Here is a 15,987-nt window from a genome sequence, read left to right on the forward strand (position 1 = left end):
CATTCGCACAGCTATATTTAATGCAGTTCTGCTCTTTGGTGAGACTCAAGGGTCCTAGACCCCCACGTATGACACAATGAAGATTTTAAGGATGGGTCATAAATTTATATTTTGGGAAAATAACTTTATCATGTGAAAGAAAATCATCAAAAATCACTGCAGTTATAGTAATGTAATTTGAAAATCAGCAGTGAAGTTAAATAAGCTTATCAAAAAGAAAAAATATATTCACTTACTGTATAGAAGACGGTCTGTTTTTTGTTTTTCATGCATTAGATCTTGTGTTCGCTCTGCAACTAATAGCTCCAGATGTTTACTATATTTTTCCATCTAATGCAAAATATAAAAATAATTACATTATTTTATTAATCCACCAGTTTAAAGCGGTTTAATGGCGGGATACTAGTAAAACAAAATTAGTTGTCAAAATGTAAAATAATAAATTAATAACATACTTTAATCATTTTGGTTTCACATCTTCTACCACCATGTTTATTTCAACACAGGCAAAAAGGTTCCTACTTTCCAATTTATGAGTCATATATGTGAAGGTAACTAACTTTCCGGTTCATGAGCTAAGCCAGCTGCCTTCTTTGTCACTGCATCAGCCAGGATTTAGAAGAGGGCTGAGTTGGCTCATGAAATAACTTTTCTATTTTTTATTTTAAATAAAACTTTTTTTTTATTCCACCAGATAAGCCCTTTAAAAACTAACAATATCTAAATCTTCCTTGGAAATGTTCTTTGACATTGCTCTGCATCAATTTTAAACCATTTGTCATCAACGTACAACAAATGAGATGGTGAAAAGATAATGACCTAAATACCTGTTCCATCTTGCTGGGCACATAGCAATTTTCCACACAATTTAACCAAAAATTTCAGATTGATGTCCTGTCCAACGAAATATATATATATATATATATATATATATATATATATATATATATATATATATATATATATATATATATATATATATATATATATACACTCACCGGCCACTTTATTAGGTACACCTGTCCAACTTCTTGTTAACACTTAATTTCTAATCAGCCAATCACATGGCGGCAACTCAGTGCATTTAGGCATGTAGACATGGTCAAGACAATCTCCTGCAGTTCAAACCGAGCATCAGTATGGGGAAGAAAGGTGATTTGAGTGCCTTTGAACGTGGCATGGTTGTTGGTGCCAGAAGGGCTGGTCTGAGTATTTCAGAAACTGCTGATCTACTGGGATTTTCACGCACAACCATCTCTAGGGTTTACAGAGAATGGTCCGAAAAAGAAAAAAAATCCAATGAGCGGCAGTTCTGTGGGTGGAAATGCCTTGTTGATGCCAGAGGTCAGAGGAGAATGGGCAGACTGGTTCGAGCTGATAAAAAGGCAACAGTGACTCAAATCGCCACCCGTTACAACCAAGGTAGGCCTAAGAGCATCTCTGAACGCACAGTGCGTCGAACTTTGAGGCAGATGGGCTACAGCAGCAGAAGACCACACCGGGTACCACTCCTTTCAGCTAAGAACAGGAAACTGAGGCTACAATTTGTACAAGCTCATCGAAATTGGACAGTAGAAGATTGGAAAAACGTTGCTTGGTCTGATGAGTCTCGATTTCTGCTGCGACATTCGGATGGTAGGGTCAGAATTTGGCATAAACAACATGAAAGCATGGATCCATCCTGCCTTGTATGGAGCATCTTTGGGATGTGCAGCCGACAAATCTGAGGCAACTGTGTGATGCCATCATGTCAATATGGACCAAAATCTCTGAGGAATGCTTCCAGCACCTTGTTGAATCTATGCCACGAAGAATTGAGGCAGTTCTGAAGGCAAAAGGGGGTCCAACCCGTTACTAGCATGGTGTACCTAATAAAGTGGCCGGTGAGTGTATATATATATGTTGAAAAGCAGCAGTAGCAAGCGATATGTAAAAAATGGTGCCAGACCTTCCAGGCATAGACCGATCCTCAATATAGTACAAAAAAGATGAAGACAGCACTCCTTCTTAGAAAAAATAGTGGTTTATTAGCACATATAGGTTCTTGCAACATTTCAGCTCAAGGTGTGAGCCTTTATCAAGCAAAAGCTCACACCTTCAGCCGAAACATCGTAGGAGCCCATATGGGCTAATAAACCACTATTTTTTCAAAGAAGGAGTGCTGTCTTCATCGTTGTGGAATGCATGCGAAGATGCATGAAAGCTGTGATTAAAAATCATGGTTATTCCACAAAATATTTATTTCTGATTTCTGAGAATCATGAGGTCAAAGGAACTGGCTCAGGAGCTCAGAGACAGAATTGTGGCAAGCCACAGATCTGGCCAAGGTTACAATAGAATTTCTGCTGTACTCAAGGTTCATAAGAGCACATTGGCCTCCATAATCTTTAAATGGAAGAAGTTTGGGACTACCAGAAGACTTCCTAGACCTGGCTATCCAGCCAAACTGAGCAATCATGAGAGAACAACCTTGGTGAGAGAGGTAAAGAAGAACCCCAAGATCACTGTGGCTGAGCTCCAGAGATGCAGTAGGGAGATGGGAGAAAGTTCCACAAAGTCAACAATCACAGCAGCCCTCCACCAGTCGGGCCTTTATGGCAGAGTGGCCAGACGAAAGCCTCTCAGTGCAAGACATAAGAAAGCCGGCATAGAGTTTGCTAAAAAATACATGAAGGACTCCCAGACTATGAGAAATAAGATTCTCTGGTCTGATGAGACGAAAATAGACCTTTTTGATGATAATTCTAAGCGGTATATGTGGAGAAAACCAGGCACTGCTCTTCACCTGCCTAATACAATCCCAACAGTGAAACATGGTGGGGCAACATCATGCTATGGGGGTGTTTTTCAGGGACAGGATGATAGGTTGCCATTGAAGGAAACATGAATGTGGCCAAGTACAGAGATATCCTGGATGAAAACCTCATCCAAAGTGCTCTGGACCTCAGACTTGGCCAAAGGTTCACCTTCCAACAAGACAATGACCCTAACCACACAGCTAAAATACAAAGGAGTGGCTTCAGAACAACTCTGTGACCATTCTTGACTGGCCCAGCCAGAGCCCTGACCAAAACCAAGCATCTCTGGAGAGACCTGAAAATGGCTGTCCACCAACGTTCAGCATCCAACCTGACAGAACTGGAGAGGATCTGCAAGAAAGAATGGCAGAGGATCCCCAAATCCAGGTGTGAAAAACTTGTTGCATAATTCCCAAGAAGACTCATGGCTGTACTAGCTCAAAAGGGTGCTTCTACTCAATACTGAGCAAAGGGTCTGAGTACTTATGACCATGTGATATTTCAGTTTTTATTTTTTAATACATCTTCAAAAATTACTACATTTCTTTTTTTTCAGTCAAGATGGAGTGCAGAGTGTACATTCATGTGAAAAAAATGAACTTTTTTTAATTTACCAAATGGCCGCAATAAAACAGAGTGGAAAATTTAAAGGGGTATGAATACTTTCCGCACCCACTGTGTATATATATATATATATACATATACAGACGTTCTGATAGGGAATTTAGATTGTGAGCCCCATCGGGAATAGCAATGATAATGTGTGCAAACTGTGAAGTGTTGGGAATATGATAGCGCTATATAAAAATAAAGATTATTATAAAGATTATTATTATATATATATGAATATAAACAAATGTCGAATTTGCCTTTTTTTCTCTGATCTTTTTGTAGTTCCAATACACACAAAAGAAATAAACATGTGTATAACAAAACATGTGATTGTAATAATTTTCTGAGAGAGATACTTAATTTTCTGAAACAATTTTACGGTTGCCAACACTTTTGGCCATGACTGTATCACTCTCTCTCCCTCTCTATAGAGATAGAGATATCTAGAGATAGAGAGATATACAGCTCTGGCAAAAATTAGGAGACCACTGCAAAATGTTCAGTTTGTCTGATTTTTCTCGTTATAGGTATATTTTTGAGCTGGGTGAGGGCTTAATTTTTGCACGCCGAGCTGTCGTTTTTAATAATATTATTTTGGTGTAGATACCATCTTTTGATCGCCCGTTATTGCATTTTATTGCAATGTAGCGGTGACCAAAAAAACATAATTCTGAAGTTTTTACTTTTTTTCTCTTTATGCCGTTTAGTCATTTGGTTTAATTCTTTATATTGATAGATCGGGCGATTCTGAATGCAGCGCTACCAAATATGTGTATATTTGATTTTTTATTGTTTTATTTTGAATGGGGCGAAAGGGGGGGGGGTGATTTAAATTTTTATATATTTTTTATTTATTTAATATTTTTTAAAAGCATTTTTTTAACTTTTTGAATGATTCAATAGTCTCCATGGGAGACTAGAAACTGCATTACTTTGATCTCCTCTGCTACACACAAGCAATGATCAGATCGCCTTTGTGTAGCAGAAATGGTCATTTGCTATGAGCACTGACCATTTGGCAGCACTCATAGCAATCTGGCTATGACAAGCATAGAGGTCTGCTGGAGACCTCTGGTTGTCATGCCAACTCATCGGTGACCCGCAATCATGCAACGGGGTCACTTATGGATGGGATTTAGGACGCACTTCCGGTAAGCAGGAATTTAATACCGCTTTCAGAAATTGACAGCGGCATTTAACTAGTCAACAGCCGTGGGTGGATCAAGATTCCACCTGTGGCTGTTGCGGGCATATGTCAGATGTATATATAAAATGACATGTGCTCGGAAGGATGGGGGGCTCTGCGATGGAGCCCACACCAAACAGAGGGAGTCCGACTTTGGAGTACCATTACGACCGAAGTCGGAAATGGGTTAAAGTTGAGGTACTCCCTGTAATTTTATCTATGATTTTTTTTCTTATGTCAGTTTTCTTTTTTTTCTGGAATTACCCATATCTCCATATTTAATGTTGGTTCATATGTGTTTTAAAGTGCTATGCAGCATGATTACTGATGATCTATAAGACATTATTAATTATTGAGTCATAGAATTATGCAACCTCTTTATGACAACCATTTTTACTACTTGAGGTTCCAAGTCTGGTGTCTTTGATAGCCACTCCATAATCTTCCAGAACTTCTTCTGAAACAAAGATTTGGTGGACTTTAGGTATGTCAGGAATCATTGTTCGGTTTGACGGTACACTGGCACTTATGCTTCAGCTTCCTCACACAACATTTTCTCCTAGAAGAATCCATTTTGCCCTCCACATGCTGCAGGATTCTAGTGACAGATTGTCACTGATCCACGACCATGATTCACTTAAGGCATAGTATTATTTTTGTGTGTGCTTCTTTCTTCATCCTGCTAACTAATCCATGGGCCTAAAAAGTTCCAGTTTTGTTTCATTGCTCACAAAAACATCTGTGACTTATTTTATTTTGAGCATGTTGGAGCTAACTTTTCTTGTGCCTTTAGATCAGTATCAGTTTGGACTTGGAGACCCACATCCTTTAGAATGTGACTGAGACATCATTTTTGGCTTCCACCAAATCTTGGTGCACATTTTTGGCAATCTTTTAAGGGTTGGAGACTACAAGCCTCTTTAGGAATCTAAAAGCAAATAATGTTAGCTTCCTCTTTCTAGAAATTATCAGGTAGTGTAGCCAGTGTTTCTTTAACTTTTAACTTGGGAACCATGTTTCTAACTGCTCTCTTTTTGTATTTTTTTCCTATTTGGCAAGGCGATGATCTTTTCTCTTAAATTTTGGATCGTTCTCTTGACTAATCATATTTCTAACATGCTATTAAATGTCACAGTGACAAGTCCCTAGGCAGTCCAGGTCTTTGATGTGTTCTATCTCAAGTACACATGGTACAGCATTTTTATGTCAGATGTGCTCGAGAAAACATCTGATTTGTAAATGTGTGCTATTCAGCAGATTAATAATTCTGAGACTGCAGTAATCAGTAAAAGTGGAATTGTGCCATGAATTCGGAGCCATCCTTTTTTATATTAATTGTGTTGAGCAATATAAATTTATCTTGGTGAGTTTACTGAAAATAGCAGAAGATTGGAACTTTTGCTAAACCTAACTTGCATTGGGGGTTGAATAATTTTGATTGCAGTTGCAATCGTATAATTTGTTTTGATTTGTAAATATGCAACTTTTTTTAATGCTTTATTATGTCTGTATTCTCTCCATAGATTCTGTAAAAATATGCAGCACCCGCATTCTACATTTTTTACATGTCTATAGTTGTATCTGTAGAAAAGGAGAAAATGCAAAAAATATACATGAATATCATGGAGACAAAGTAGAATCGATGAGCACATAAAACGTGATTGGTTTGTTAGTAGGTTTATGTGTACTTTTTATGTACTTAGTTATATGTGTATTGTTTTCTTATGGGAAGGCATGGTCGTGTTCTGTTGTAGGTGTCCTTAGTATATAAGAAGCTTATTTTAATAAAACAGAATAATGTACTGTTTTCCTTAGTAAACCAAACAAACCAATAATATTGCAGCTACTCAACCATGAAGATGGAAGAAATTAGTCTCTTGAATGCATCTTCAAATTATTACAGTGATATATTTATTCTTCCAAATGAAATAGCTATAAAGGTGTCATGTCTTATGGAGATCCCACTTAGCAGTGGAAATTAAATTAGTGTGTTAAGCAGTTCTACAATGCAGGGTCAGGACCAAACTATTAATCTTCTTACACCTTGACCTAAGGGATATAGTCACAAAGTGAAGATGCAATTCAGTCATATCTTAGAACTGCAAAGTAAGTCAAAATATACTTTTAAAGTGCAATAGGAAAACTAGAGCTCAGGTGAACTAGTAATGAGAATATTCCATAAGAAAGAAAGACGTTCAGGATTCCAGTAGCCTTCTCTGCAAAGTAATATAGTAATATAAGTATTTAGAAGTAATAGGAAATAGTTGTGCGGTTTATGAAAGAATCGTTAAAAAGGTGCCCCATTTTCAATGACTCGTCATCACAGATTTCAAACACACTAAAATGAATAGTTGTTACTATATTGATCTTCCTTCAAGGTATCAACACTATTTATATAAAATCTTTTGGTAAGATCAACCATATAAGCCAAATATCGGACAAATGGACAAAATATCTTTTAATGTAGCACTAGCATTATGGCTCATTTTATAACCTTTTATAGCATTTTTAAATAATAGACAAGCACCCCCTCCATGAATTGGTAGTTTTGTGAGTGGTTGTTTCATCAGTATATTTCACCTTTGTTGCCCCCGCCTTTATCGTTAGGGTCTGCTGCATCCTGTAAGTGCATTGGCATTCTGACCCGGTCTTGGTTAGACTGTTTCTTCTTCGGTGAGATTTTCTTTTATATTTTTGTCCTATGTGAGCCATTTTTTTTTTCATTTTAGTGTACAGACTCGCAAGAAAAAGAGGACCCTTGACGTGGGTTGCCAGCTTGTTAATTGTGGCCAAAATATCAACCAGTACCTCATATTTTATACATCTTTTTCATCTTGTTATTGCATATTTTTTCCATTTTTATGCTGGATGCAGCTCTTGGTTCGGTGAATTGGGGTGTCTGTCTTCGTGGGGTGCAATTATATAGTATGGACATCATCAATAGGCTGTAAGCTACACACTGCTAGACACGGCGCCCTATGTAATCCTCATCTGTGTGCATTTTTAATACTAGACAAACCCCCCTAAATGAATTTGTGAGTGGGTGTTTCGTCAGTATTTTGCACTTGTGCTGTCCCCGCCTTTATTATGGGGTCTGCTGCATCCTGTTGATGCATTGGTATTCTGACCTGGTCTTGGTAAGGTTTTTTCTTTTTCTGTGAGGTTTTTTGCAATTGGACTAATTCCCAAAAACTCAATCATCAACAGATTAATAAACTGACTAACTTCATGAAAGGAAGGCTTATGACTGTTATTGAAAATAAGGGTGGCTATATTGGTCACTGGTATTTTTTTTATGTCAAAAATGTATTTTTGTACATTTTGAGTTGTTTGGTTTTATTATTCTCACTTTAGCAGATTACATTAAATGAAAGTCTTCTTTCGTGATATCGCTTCAGAGCTGTGTGCAATTATAACTAAGACAGGATCAACACCCTATCAAGGAATCTAATATAATAATAATAATAAATTTTTATTTATATGGCGCCAACATATTCCGCAGCGCTTTACAACTTATAGAGGGGACTTGTACAGACAATAGACATTACAGCATAACAGAATTCACAGTTCAAAACAGATACCAGGAGGAATGAGGGCCCTGCTCGCAAGCTTACAAACTATGAGGAAAAGGGGAGACACGAGAGGTGGATGGTAACAATTGCTTTAGTTATTTGGACCAGCCATAGTGTAAGGCTCGGGTGTTCATGTAAAGCTGCATGAACCAGTTAACTGCCTAAGTATGTAGCAGTACAGACACAGAGTGCTATTAACTGCATAAAGTGTATGAGAACACGATGCAAGGAACCTGATTATGTGTTTTTGTTTTTTTTTCTATTTTTAATAGGCAACACAGGGATAGTTAGGCTAATGCATTGAGGTGGTATGCCAGTCTGAACAAATGCGTTTTTAGGGCACGCTTAAAACTGTGGGGATTGGGGATTAATCGTATTAACCTAGGTAGTGCATTCCAAAGAATCGGCGCAGCACGTGTAAAGTCTTGGAGACGGGAGTGGGAGGTTCTGATTATTGAGGATGCTAACCGGAGGTCATTAGTAGAGCGGAGGGCACGGGTAGGGTGGTAGACTGAGACCAGAGAGGAGATGTAGGGTGGTGCTGAGCCATGGAGTGCTTTGTGGATGAGGGTAGTAGTTTTGTACTGGATTCTGGAGTGGATGGGTAGCCAGTGTAATGACTGGCACAAGGTAGAGGCATCGGTGTAACGGTTGGTGAGGAATATGATCCTGGCAGCAGCATTCAGGACAGATTGGAGCGGGGAGAGTTTGGTAAGAGGGAGGCCGATTAGTAGAGAGTTACAATAGTCCAGACGGGAATGAATAAGAGAAACAGTAAGAGTTTTTGCAGAGTCGAAAGTAAGAAAAGGGCGAATTCTAGAAATGTTTTTGAGATGCAAATAAGAAGAGCGAGCCAGTGATCGAATGTGGGGGGTGAATAAAAGCTCGGAATCAAGGATAACCCCAAGGCAGCAGGCATGTTGCTTTGGAGTAATGGTGGAACCACACACGGAGATGGCAATGTCAGGCAAAGGTAGGTTAGTAGAGGGAGAGAACACGAGGAGTTCAGTTTTTGACAGGTTCAGTTTCAGATAGAGGGAGGACATGATGTTAGAGACAGCGGTAAGACAATCACTGGTGTTTTCTAAGAAGGTCGGAGTGAAAGCAGGAGAAGAGGTGTATAATTGGGTGTCGTCAGCATAGAGATGGTACTGGAAACCAAATCTACTGATTGTTTGTCCAATAGGGGCAGTATACAAAGAGAAGAGGAGGGGGCCTAGGACTTATCCTTGAGGAACCCCAACAGTAAGGGGAAGGTGAGAGGAGGAGGAACCAGCAAAACATACAGTGAAGGATCGGTCAGAGAGATAGGAGGAGAACCAAGAGAGAACGGTGTCCTTGATGCCGATGGAGCGGAGCATAGTGAGGAGGAGCTGATGATCCACAGTGTCGAATGCTGCGGAAAGATCCAATAGAATTAGCATGGAGTAGTGACCATTAGATTTAGCTGTTAGTAGGTCATTAGAGACTTTAGTGAGGGCAGTTTCAGTAGAGTGTAAAGAGCGGAAGCCAGATTGAAGAGGGTCAAGAAGAGAGTTATCTGAGAGATAGCGGGTAAGACGGGAGTGGACCAGGCGTTCCAGAAGTTTAGAGATGAAGGGAAGATTAGAGACAGGTCTATAATTAGCGGCACAGTTTTGGTCGAGGGAGGGTTTTTTAAGTAATGGATGTATGATGGCATGCTTAAATGAGGAGGGAAAAATACCGGAAGTGAGGGAAAGGTTGAATATTTTTGTTATGTGAGAGGTGACAGCCGGGGAAAGGGACTGAAGGAGATGTGACGGAATGGGGTCACTGGTGCAAGTGGTCGGGCGAGAAGATGCAAGGAGCCTGCTTACTTCTTCTTCAGTAACTGGTTCAAAGTCAGAGAGTGAACTAGATGCAGTGGGGGAGGGGGGACAGTGCCTGGTATGAAGAGATTGGGAGATGATTTCCTGGCGAATGTGGTCAATTTTTTCTTTGAAGTAATTGGCCAGATCTTCAGCGCGGAGATCTGTGGTTGGGGCCTGCTCTCTTGGGTTGAGTAGGGACTGGAAAGTGTCGAAGAGACGTTTAGGGTTATTGGACAGTGAGGTGATGAGGGTGTTGAAATAGGTTTGTTTGGAGAGGTGAAGGGCAGAGTTGTATGTTTTTAGCATGAACTTATAATGGATGAAATCTTCGGGTAGATTAGATTTTCTCCACAGACGTTCGGCGCACCTGGAGCACCGCTGCAGGAAACGTGTTTGCAGCGTGTGCCACGGTTGTCGCCGTCTGTGTCGAGTTGCTCTATGTATAGGAGGAGCAGCTTCATCCAGGGCACTTTGCAGGGTTTCATTGTAATGGTTCAGAGCAGAATCAGGACATGAGATGGAGGAGATTGGGGCCAATGAGGACTGCAAGTTCTTCATAAGTTTCTGGGTGTTAATGGCCTGTATGTTTCTATAAGTGTGGAAAGTGGGGGTGACCTGAGCGGGATGGCAGTTCTTGATAGAGAATGAAAGAAGGTTGTGGTCAGAGAGCGGGAGAGGGGAGTTTGTGAAATCATCCACTGAGCAAAGCCGGGAGAAGACCAAGTCAAGGGAGTTTCCATCTTCATGCGTTGGAGAGTTAGTATGCTGCGAGAGGCCGAAAGAGGAGGTTAGAGATAAAAGGTGAGAAGCAGACGGGGAAAGGGGAGAAGCAATGGGGATGTTGAAATCACCCATGATAAGGGTGGGAATGTCACAGGAGAGAAAGTGTGGAAGCCAGGTGGCAAAGTGATCCAGGAACTGATGAGAGGGGCCAGGAGGACGATACACCACCGCCACTCGCATGGAGAAGGGGACGTAGAGTCTGACAGCATGGACCTCAAAGGAAGGGAATACAAGTGAGGGTACTTGGGGGATAACTTGGAAGGTACATTTGGATGAAAGGAGCAGCCCAACGCCTCCACCTGCTCTGTTGTCTGATCTTGGGGTATGAGAAAAGTGTAGTCCACCATAGGAGAGAGCAGCAGCAGCGGTTGTGTCTGACTGCTGGATCCAGGTTTCAGTAAGAGCCAGGAGATTAAGAGCCTTAGAAAGGAAGTAATCATGGGTGAAGGAGAGTTTATTACACACAGAGCGAGAATTCCAAAGGGCACAATTGAAAGAGACAGAAGGCATGCATGGAATATTAATAAGGTTAGAGGGGTTTCTGGGTGTAGCAGTTGGGAGGTTTGACTGGCTATAACATGGGGGGCCGGGGTTTGGAGAGATGTCTCCAGCAACTAGGAGAAGGAGGATAGAAAGAGTGAGCAGATGGTTAAGTGATTTGTGAGAGCGTCTCTTGTGTTGGATGGTGGGACTGAATGGATCTGCGCTGTTAAGCAAAGTGAACAGAGCATGAGTGCTATACATAGGAGAGGCAAGGACAGAGGGGCCGATGTGGATGGAGTTTAAAGAGTTTATGCAAGGGCGGTGAGTGAATGCAGCAGCCAGGATATAGATTATACAGATACATATGGTGTGTATTTGTTCTGTTTCAAGTGAATAGGGAGTAGATTTAGATTGTCTTACCTGTCTCCTGCCCTGTCTAACTGCCATGTTATAACTGCGTCATACTTAGAAAAAAATATACTTTGAAAAAAAAGTACACGAATAATAGTGCACGAATGCACCCCTGCATGAATGCATCCCCAAGTTATGTCCACATTTATAGATGGCTAGCTCTTAGATCTCACTTTTTTTTTTTTTTTTTTTTTTGTTTTTGGAAAAGGGTGTTTCTCCCCCTCTTGTTACCAATCAATCTAACTCAATTGAGACAGCAGGACACAATAAATGTAGTGATCAGATAAACAAATGTCCAGGTCTACATGGATCATAAACCCCTTTGAAAAAGTTATATGATCTCTCTACATAGGGACAATATAAGTAGTAATTAAACTATTAAATGTCATCTATCAGTAGGATCAACCATCTTAAGCTGTCTTCATGGGCAAGCAAGTCAATCTGAATAAAATGATACCTTGATATTTGTAATTCATTGTCTCATTCAAGAGAAATCCATGTTTTTTCTATGCAAATGAACTGTTAAGCTTCATGTGCTTGACATAAATTTCATAGAGAATCTGCCTCCAGAGCTTATTATAAATAAAAGGGGTTGTTACCAGTGCCAGACATGTAATGATTGACAATCTGCTCTCCTTATCTCACTGCAGAGCTGTGTGAGATCATCCAGTTTGGAGGTAGGAGATTACAGCTTCGCTGACAGCACTATGAGAAGAGAGCTGCAGCTGCAGATGTGTTTGTAATGAAACAAAGTTCACCTCTGCTGTACTGTCTTAGTTATAATTGCACACAGCTCTGAAGCGATATCACGAAAGCAGACTTTCATTTATTGTAATCTGCTAAAGTGAGAATAATAAAACCGAACAACTCAAAATGTACAAAAATACATTTTTGACATAAAAAAAATACCAGTGACCAATATAGCCACCCTTATTTTCAATAACAGTCATAAGCCTTCCATTCATGAAGTTAGTCAGTTTATTAATCTGTTGATGATTGAGTTTTTGGGAATTAGTCTGATTGCCGTATGTGGAGTCGGGAAGGAATTTTTTTCCCCAATGTAGAGCTTACTGTTTGCCACATGTTTTTTTTTGCCTTCCTCTGGATCAACATGTTAGGGCATGCTAAGTTAGGCTATGGGCTGAACTAGATGGACTTAAAGTCTTCCTTCAACCTTAATAACTATGTTACTATGCTACTGTGTATCAGGTGTTTTCTGCCAATAGGATGGGATGTAGTTCTAACCCTCTCTGTGTTGCCTTTGGATTGAAGCAAAAGAAAATTCCACGTGAAATTTTTTTAGTCTTCTCTATCTACCCAAAATTATATTTTTAGCTTAAAAAAAACTTCAATGTAGCCGCAACAGAGAGGAGCCAAAAGACCGCAACACCTGATTGCTTCTACTCCTGCTCTGAAAAGAAGCACTTCAATGTCTTTTTAAATTATGTTAATTTCTTTTGGCAGTACAGGGGTAAATTGATTATGTTGGGAGCTCTGAGAGTCTGCGCTCTCAACCGAGCACGGTTAGCCACTCCTATTCCCTATATAATCTGGGTCCTCACTGAAACCCATCGTCAAAGCCAGCTTATGCTGCATGGCTTGGATAAGAGTTGTTTGGAGGTTATATGAGGAGTTTGGTGGAGTTATCTGTGACTGTTGCTTGGGTTTGTAAGTGTGATAATTCCCTTCCCTCCTTTTAATTTGGGTTTTGCCCACTTTCCACTCCCCAGTACATTACTCTGTTATACATGAGTGAATATTTGTATGCCTGGTATTTTCAGTTGCCCTTGTATGTGTTGCCTTGTTTGCCTAGTTGGTGTACTGCAGTGCACAGTTGCTCCCCTCTTCCCTGGAAGGGGGAAGGGAACAGACAGAGAGAGAGAAGATACAGGATATAAGACAAGGTTGGTGGCCCCAGCATCTTCACCTTCAGAAGTAACCCAGGGAATAGGGTGAGCTACGGTGCCCCCTAGTGTTAGGGACATGGTACCCGGGTCAACTAACAACTGAGTCGTGACACGTGGTCTTCCTTCTGTCTAACTTGCAGTCCCGTTACTGTTTTTCAGTGTAAATGATGCAATAGAAAACCCCCAAGAAGGAGTACAAGCAGCTTTGTAGTGCCATTATATCTCTGCTTCCGTTTGCCAATCTACATACAGGTATAACAGAGATGAGGCTTTCATTTTGGGTGAGGGAGCAACAATAATTTCCTTTGCTTTTAGTTGAAGCTACTAATATGCTATAAATACCAATTTTATAATATAAAATTATTATCAGAACTACCATTAGCTGTGAAAAATAAGAATATCCTGAGGGATTACAAATTCCCTATGGCTTCCTTAGTATTCATTAGTAAACAAATCACTATGATAAAGGTTATATCTTTCAATATGTATGCCACCCCCTTAGAGAATATGGAATTTTAAATCTATAGGCAAGACAAACCTAATTTAGTATAAAAACACATAACTGTCACAATAACTCAGTCAATTGGCTCATATGTAAGAAATCACATGCCACCTAGTGTGCAATGCTATACCACAGAGATATTATTTTTTTCTAAACATGACTTAATTGTTAACAAAAAATAACGTGTCCTGTGTGTTGTCCTTTAATATTCCATACCAGTGATCCTAAACCACATGTGTTTTGGGAAAACTGAGTATGGCAGGCCAGTATGGCTCCCGATAGCAATCCTCATCATCACACACAGATGGGGCAGGTTTACTTTATGGAGACACAATGAGTGCACCCTTACTATAGGAGGGCTGATTAGGCATTAATATGAGGGAGCAAAATGGGGGTACTTTTGCTATCTGGCAGCAAAGAGAGGGCATTATTATAGTATGGAGGCACAGATGGGGGCATTATAACTATAGGGAGGAACACTGGGGCACTGTTACTATAGGGAGTCACAAAAGGGTTACTATAACTACATGGTACTACAACTATATGAAATCACAATAGGCCACTATTACTATATTGAGTGACAGAAGGGGTACTATAACTTCATGGAGGCGCAGGGGGGCAGTATTTCTATATGGAGACATAATGAGGTTGCTATTAATATTTAGAGGTACAGAAGGATCACTATTAATATATGGAGGCACTGTGGGGTACTATTGATATGATTTGCAGTCATCAGCCCGGAAGCTCCGCATGGGACGTACTTGGATGTTCCAACATGACAACGATCCAAGAAATGGGGTATGTGAACTTTTGATCAGGTTCATTTGGATGTTTTTGATTTAAAAAAAGAAAACACAGCAGTTTGACAATAATTGGCTTCACCCAACCACTAACCATGAGTGGAGAAAAAGTTTTGGTGTTATCACTCATATTCTCTGAAAAAAGACCAAGAAAGCAAAAATTCTGCCCTGGTATCTAAAATCAGCCAAAACCCACAAGTGCACAGACATATTTATCTTATACTCCACAGCAAGATGTGCAGCACTCTTTAAGTGCCAGGGATGAATTTCAGTTCCAGTCCGGCACTGCTGGGAGGTGAGGAAACAAACGTTCCAAAACCTATAGATCTGGAGGAATGGCGATGAAATAGAACCAGCTTTTAGACTGGACTGTACATTCAGTGGGATTAAAAAGTAATGCATACAGTGTTTTTCTATCCACCTATGAATGTAGGATTAGTGTATGTAGAACACAACTTTGTCATGATTTGTGTCCAGCTAATACAAAAAGAGACTGTTAAGACAACTCTGATATACGTTAATCCAGTCTTGTTTGATACTATTTCCATAGTTTCTTTTTTTATAGAATTTTGGCCAATTTTCATAATATGAGAAGAAACCGTGTGCCTCATGTCTGTACACCTACTAGACACATTTGCTCTCCATGAATCTAAGAAAGTTTATAGATAACTCTATTGACAGCTTTAAAGGGAATCTGTCACTCCCTGGGACATTTTTTACCTATTAGTATAGACATAAAAGCGATACAATGGTTAAAACAGTCATATCTGCAATCCTCATATAAGCAGTATTCTTGTGGAGTAATACTCTTTTATTCTGTTATGGTAATAAGTTCTTCCAGGCTCCGGGGTGTGCAATGCCTGGAGGAAACCTCTGCCTCTGGTCATCATTATCATACTAGCTCCCTCCTATCAGCATCACACTGCCCTGTGATGTGTAGTGATGACCCCAGAATCCCGCGCCTGCACCCTGCAATAGCGCGATTACATGTCACTTTTCCGCCCTACTATGGGAATTTGCTTCTTTGTTCTTCTGCGCAGGCGCCGGTGAGTCACTGCTACTTCCGTTCCAGTGACCGCCAGTCAAAAGTTGCTCTCTCCA

At 40.1% G+C, this 15,987-nt stretch overlaps 1 protein-coding gene across 1 annotated transcript in view; it reads right to left on the bottom strand.

Annotated features, from left to right (window-relative positions):
• LOC143776102 (atrial natriuretic peptide receptor 2-like) overlaps positions 1-15,987 on the bottom strand; it is a 290,044-nt gene that overhangs the window by 61,514 nt on the left and 212,543 nt on the right. Inside the window, exon 17 of the mRNA XM_077265543.1 lies at positions 237-330. Coding sequence (XP_077121658.1) covers positions 237-330 — 94 coding nt within the window. The remainder of the gene's footprint in view (positions 1-236; positions 331-15,987) is intronic.

The sequence above is a fragment of the Ranitomeya variabilis genome, chromosome 1 (assembly GCF_051348905.1).
Source record: "Ranitomeya variabilis isolate aRanVar5 chromosome 1, aRanVar5.hap1, whole genome shotgun sequence".
NCBI classification, from domain to species: Eukaryota; Metazoa; Chordata; class Amphibia; order Anura; family Dendrobatidae; genus Ranitomeya; species Ranitomeya variabilis.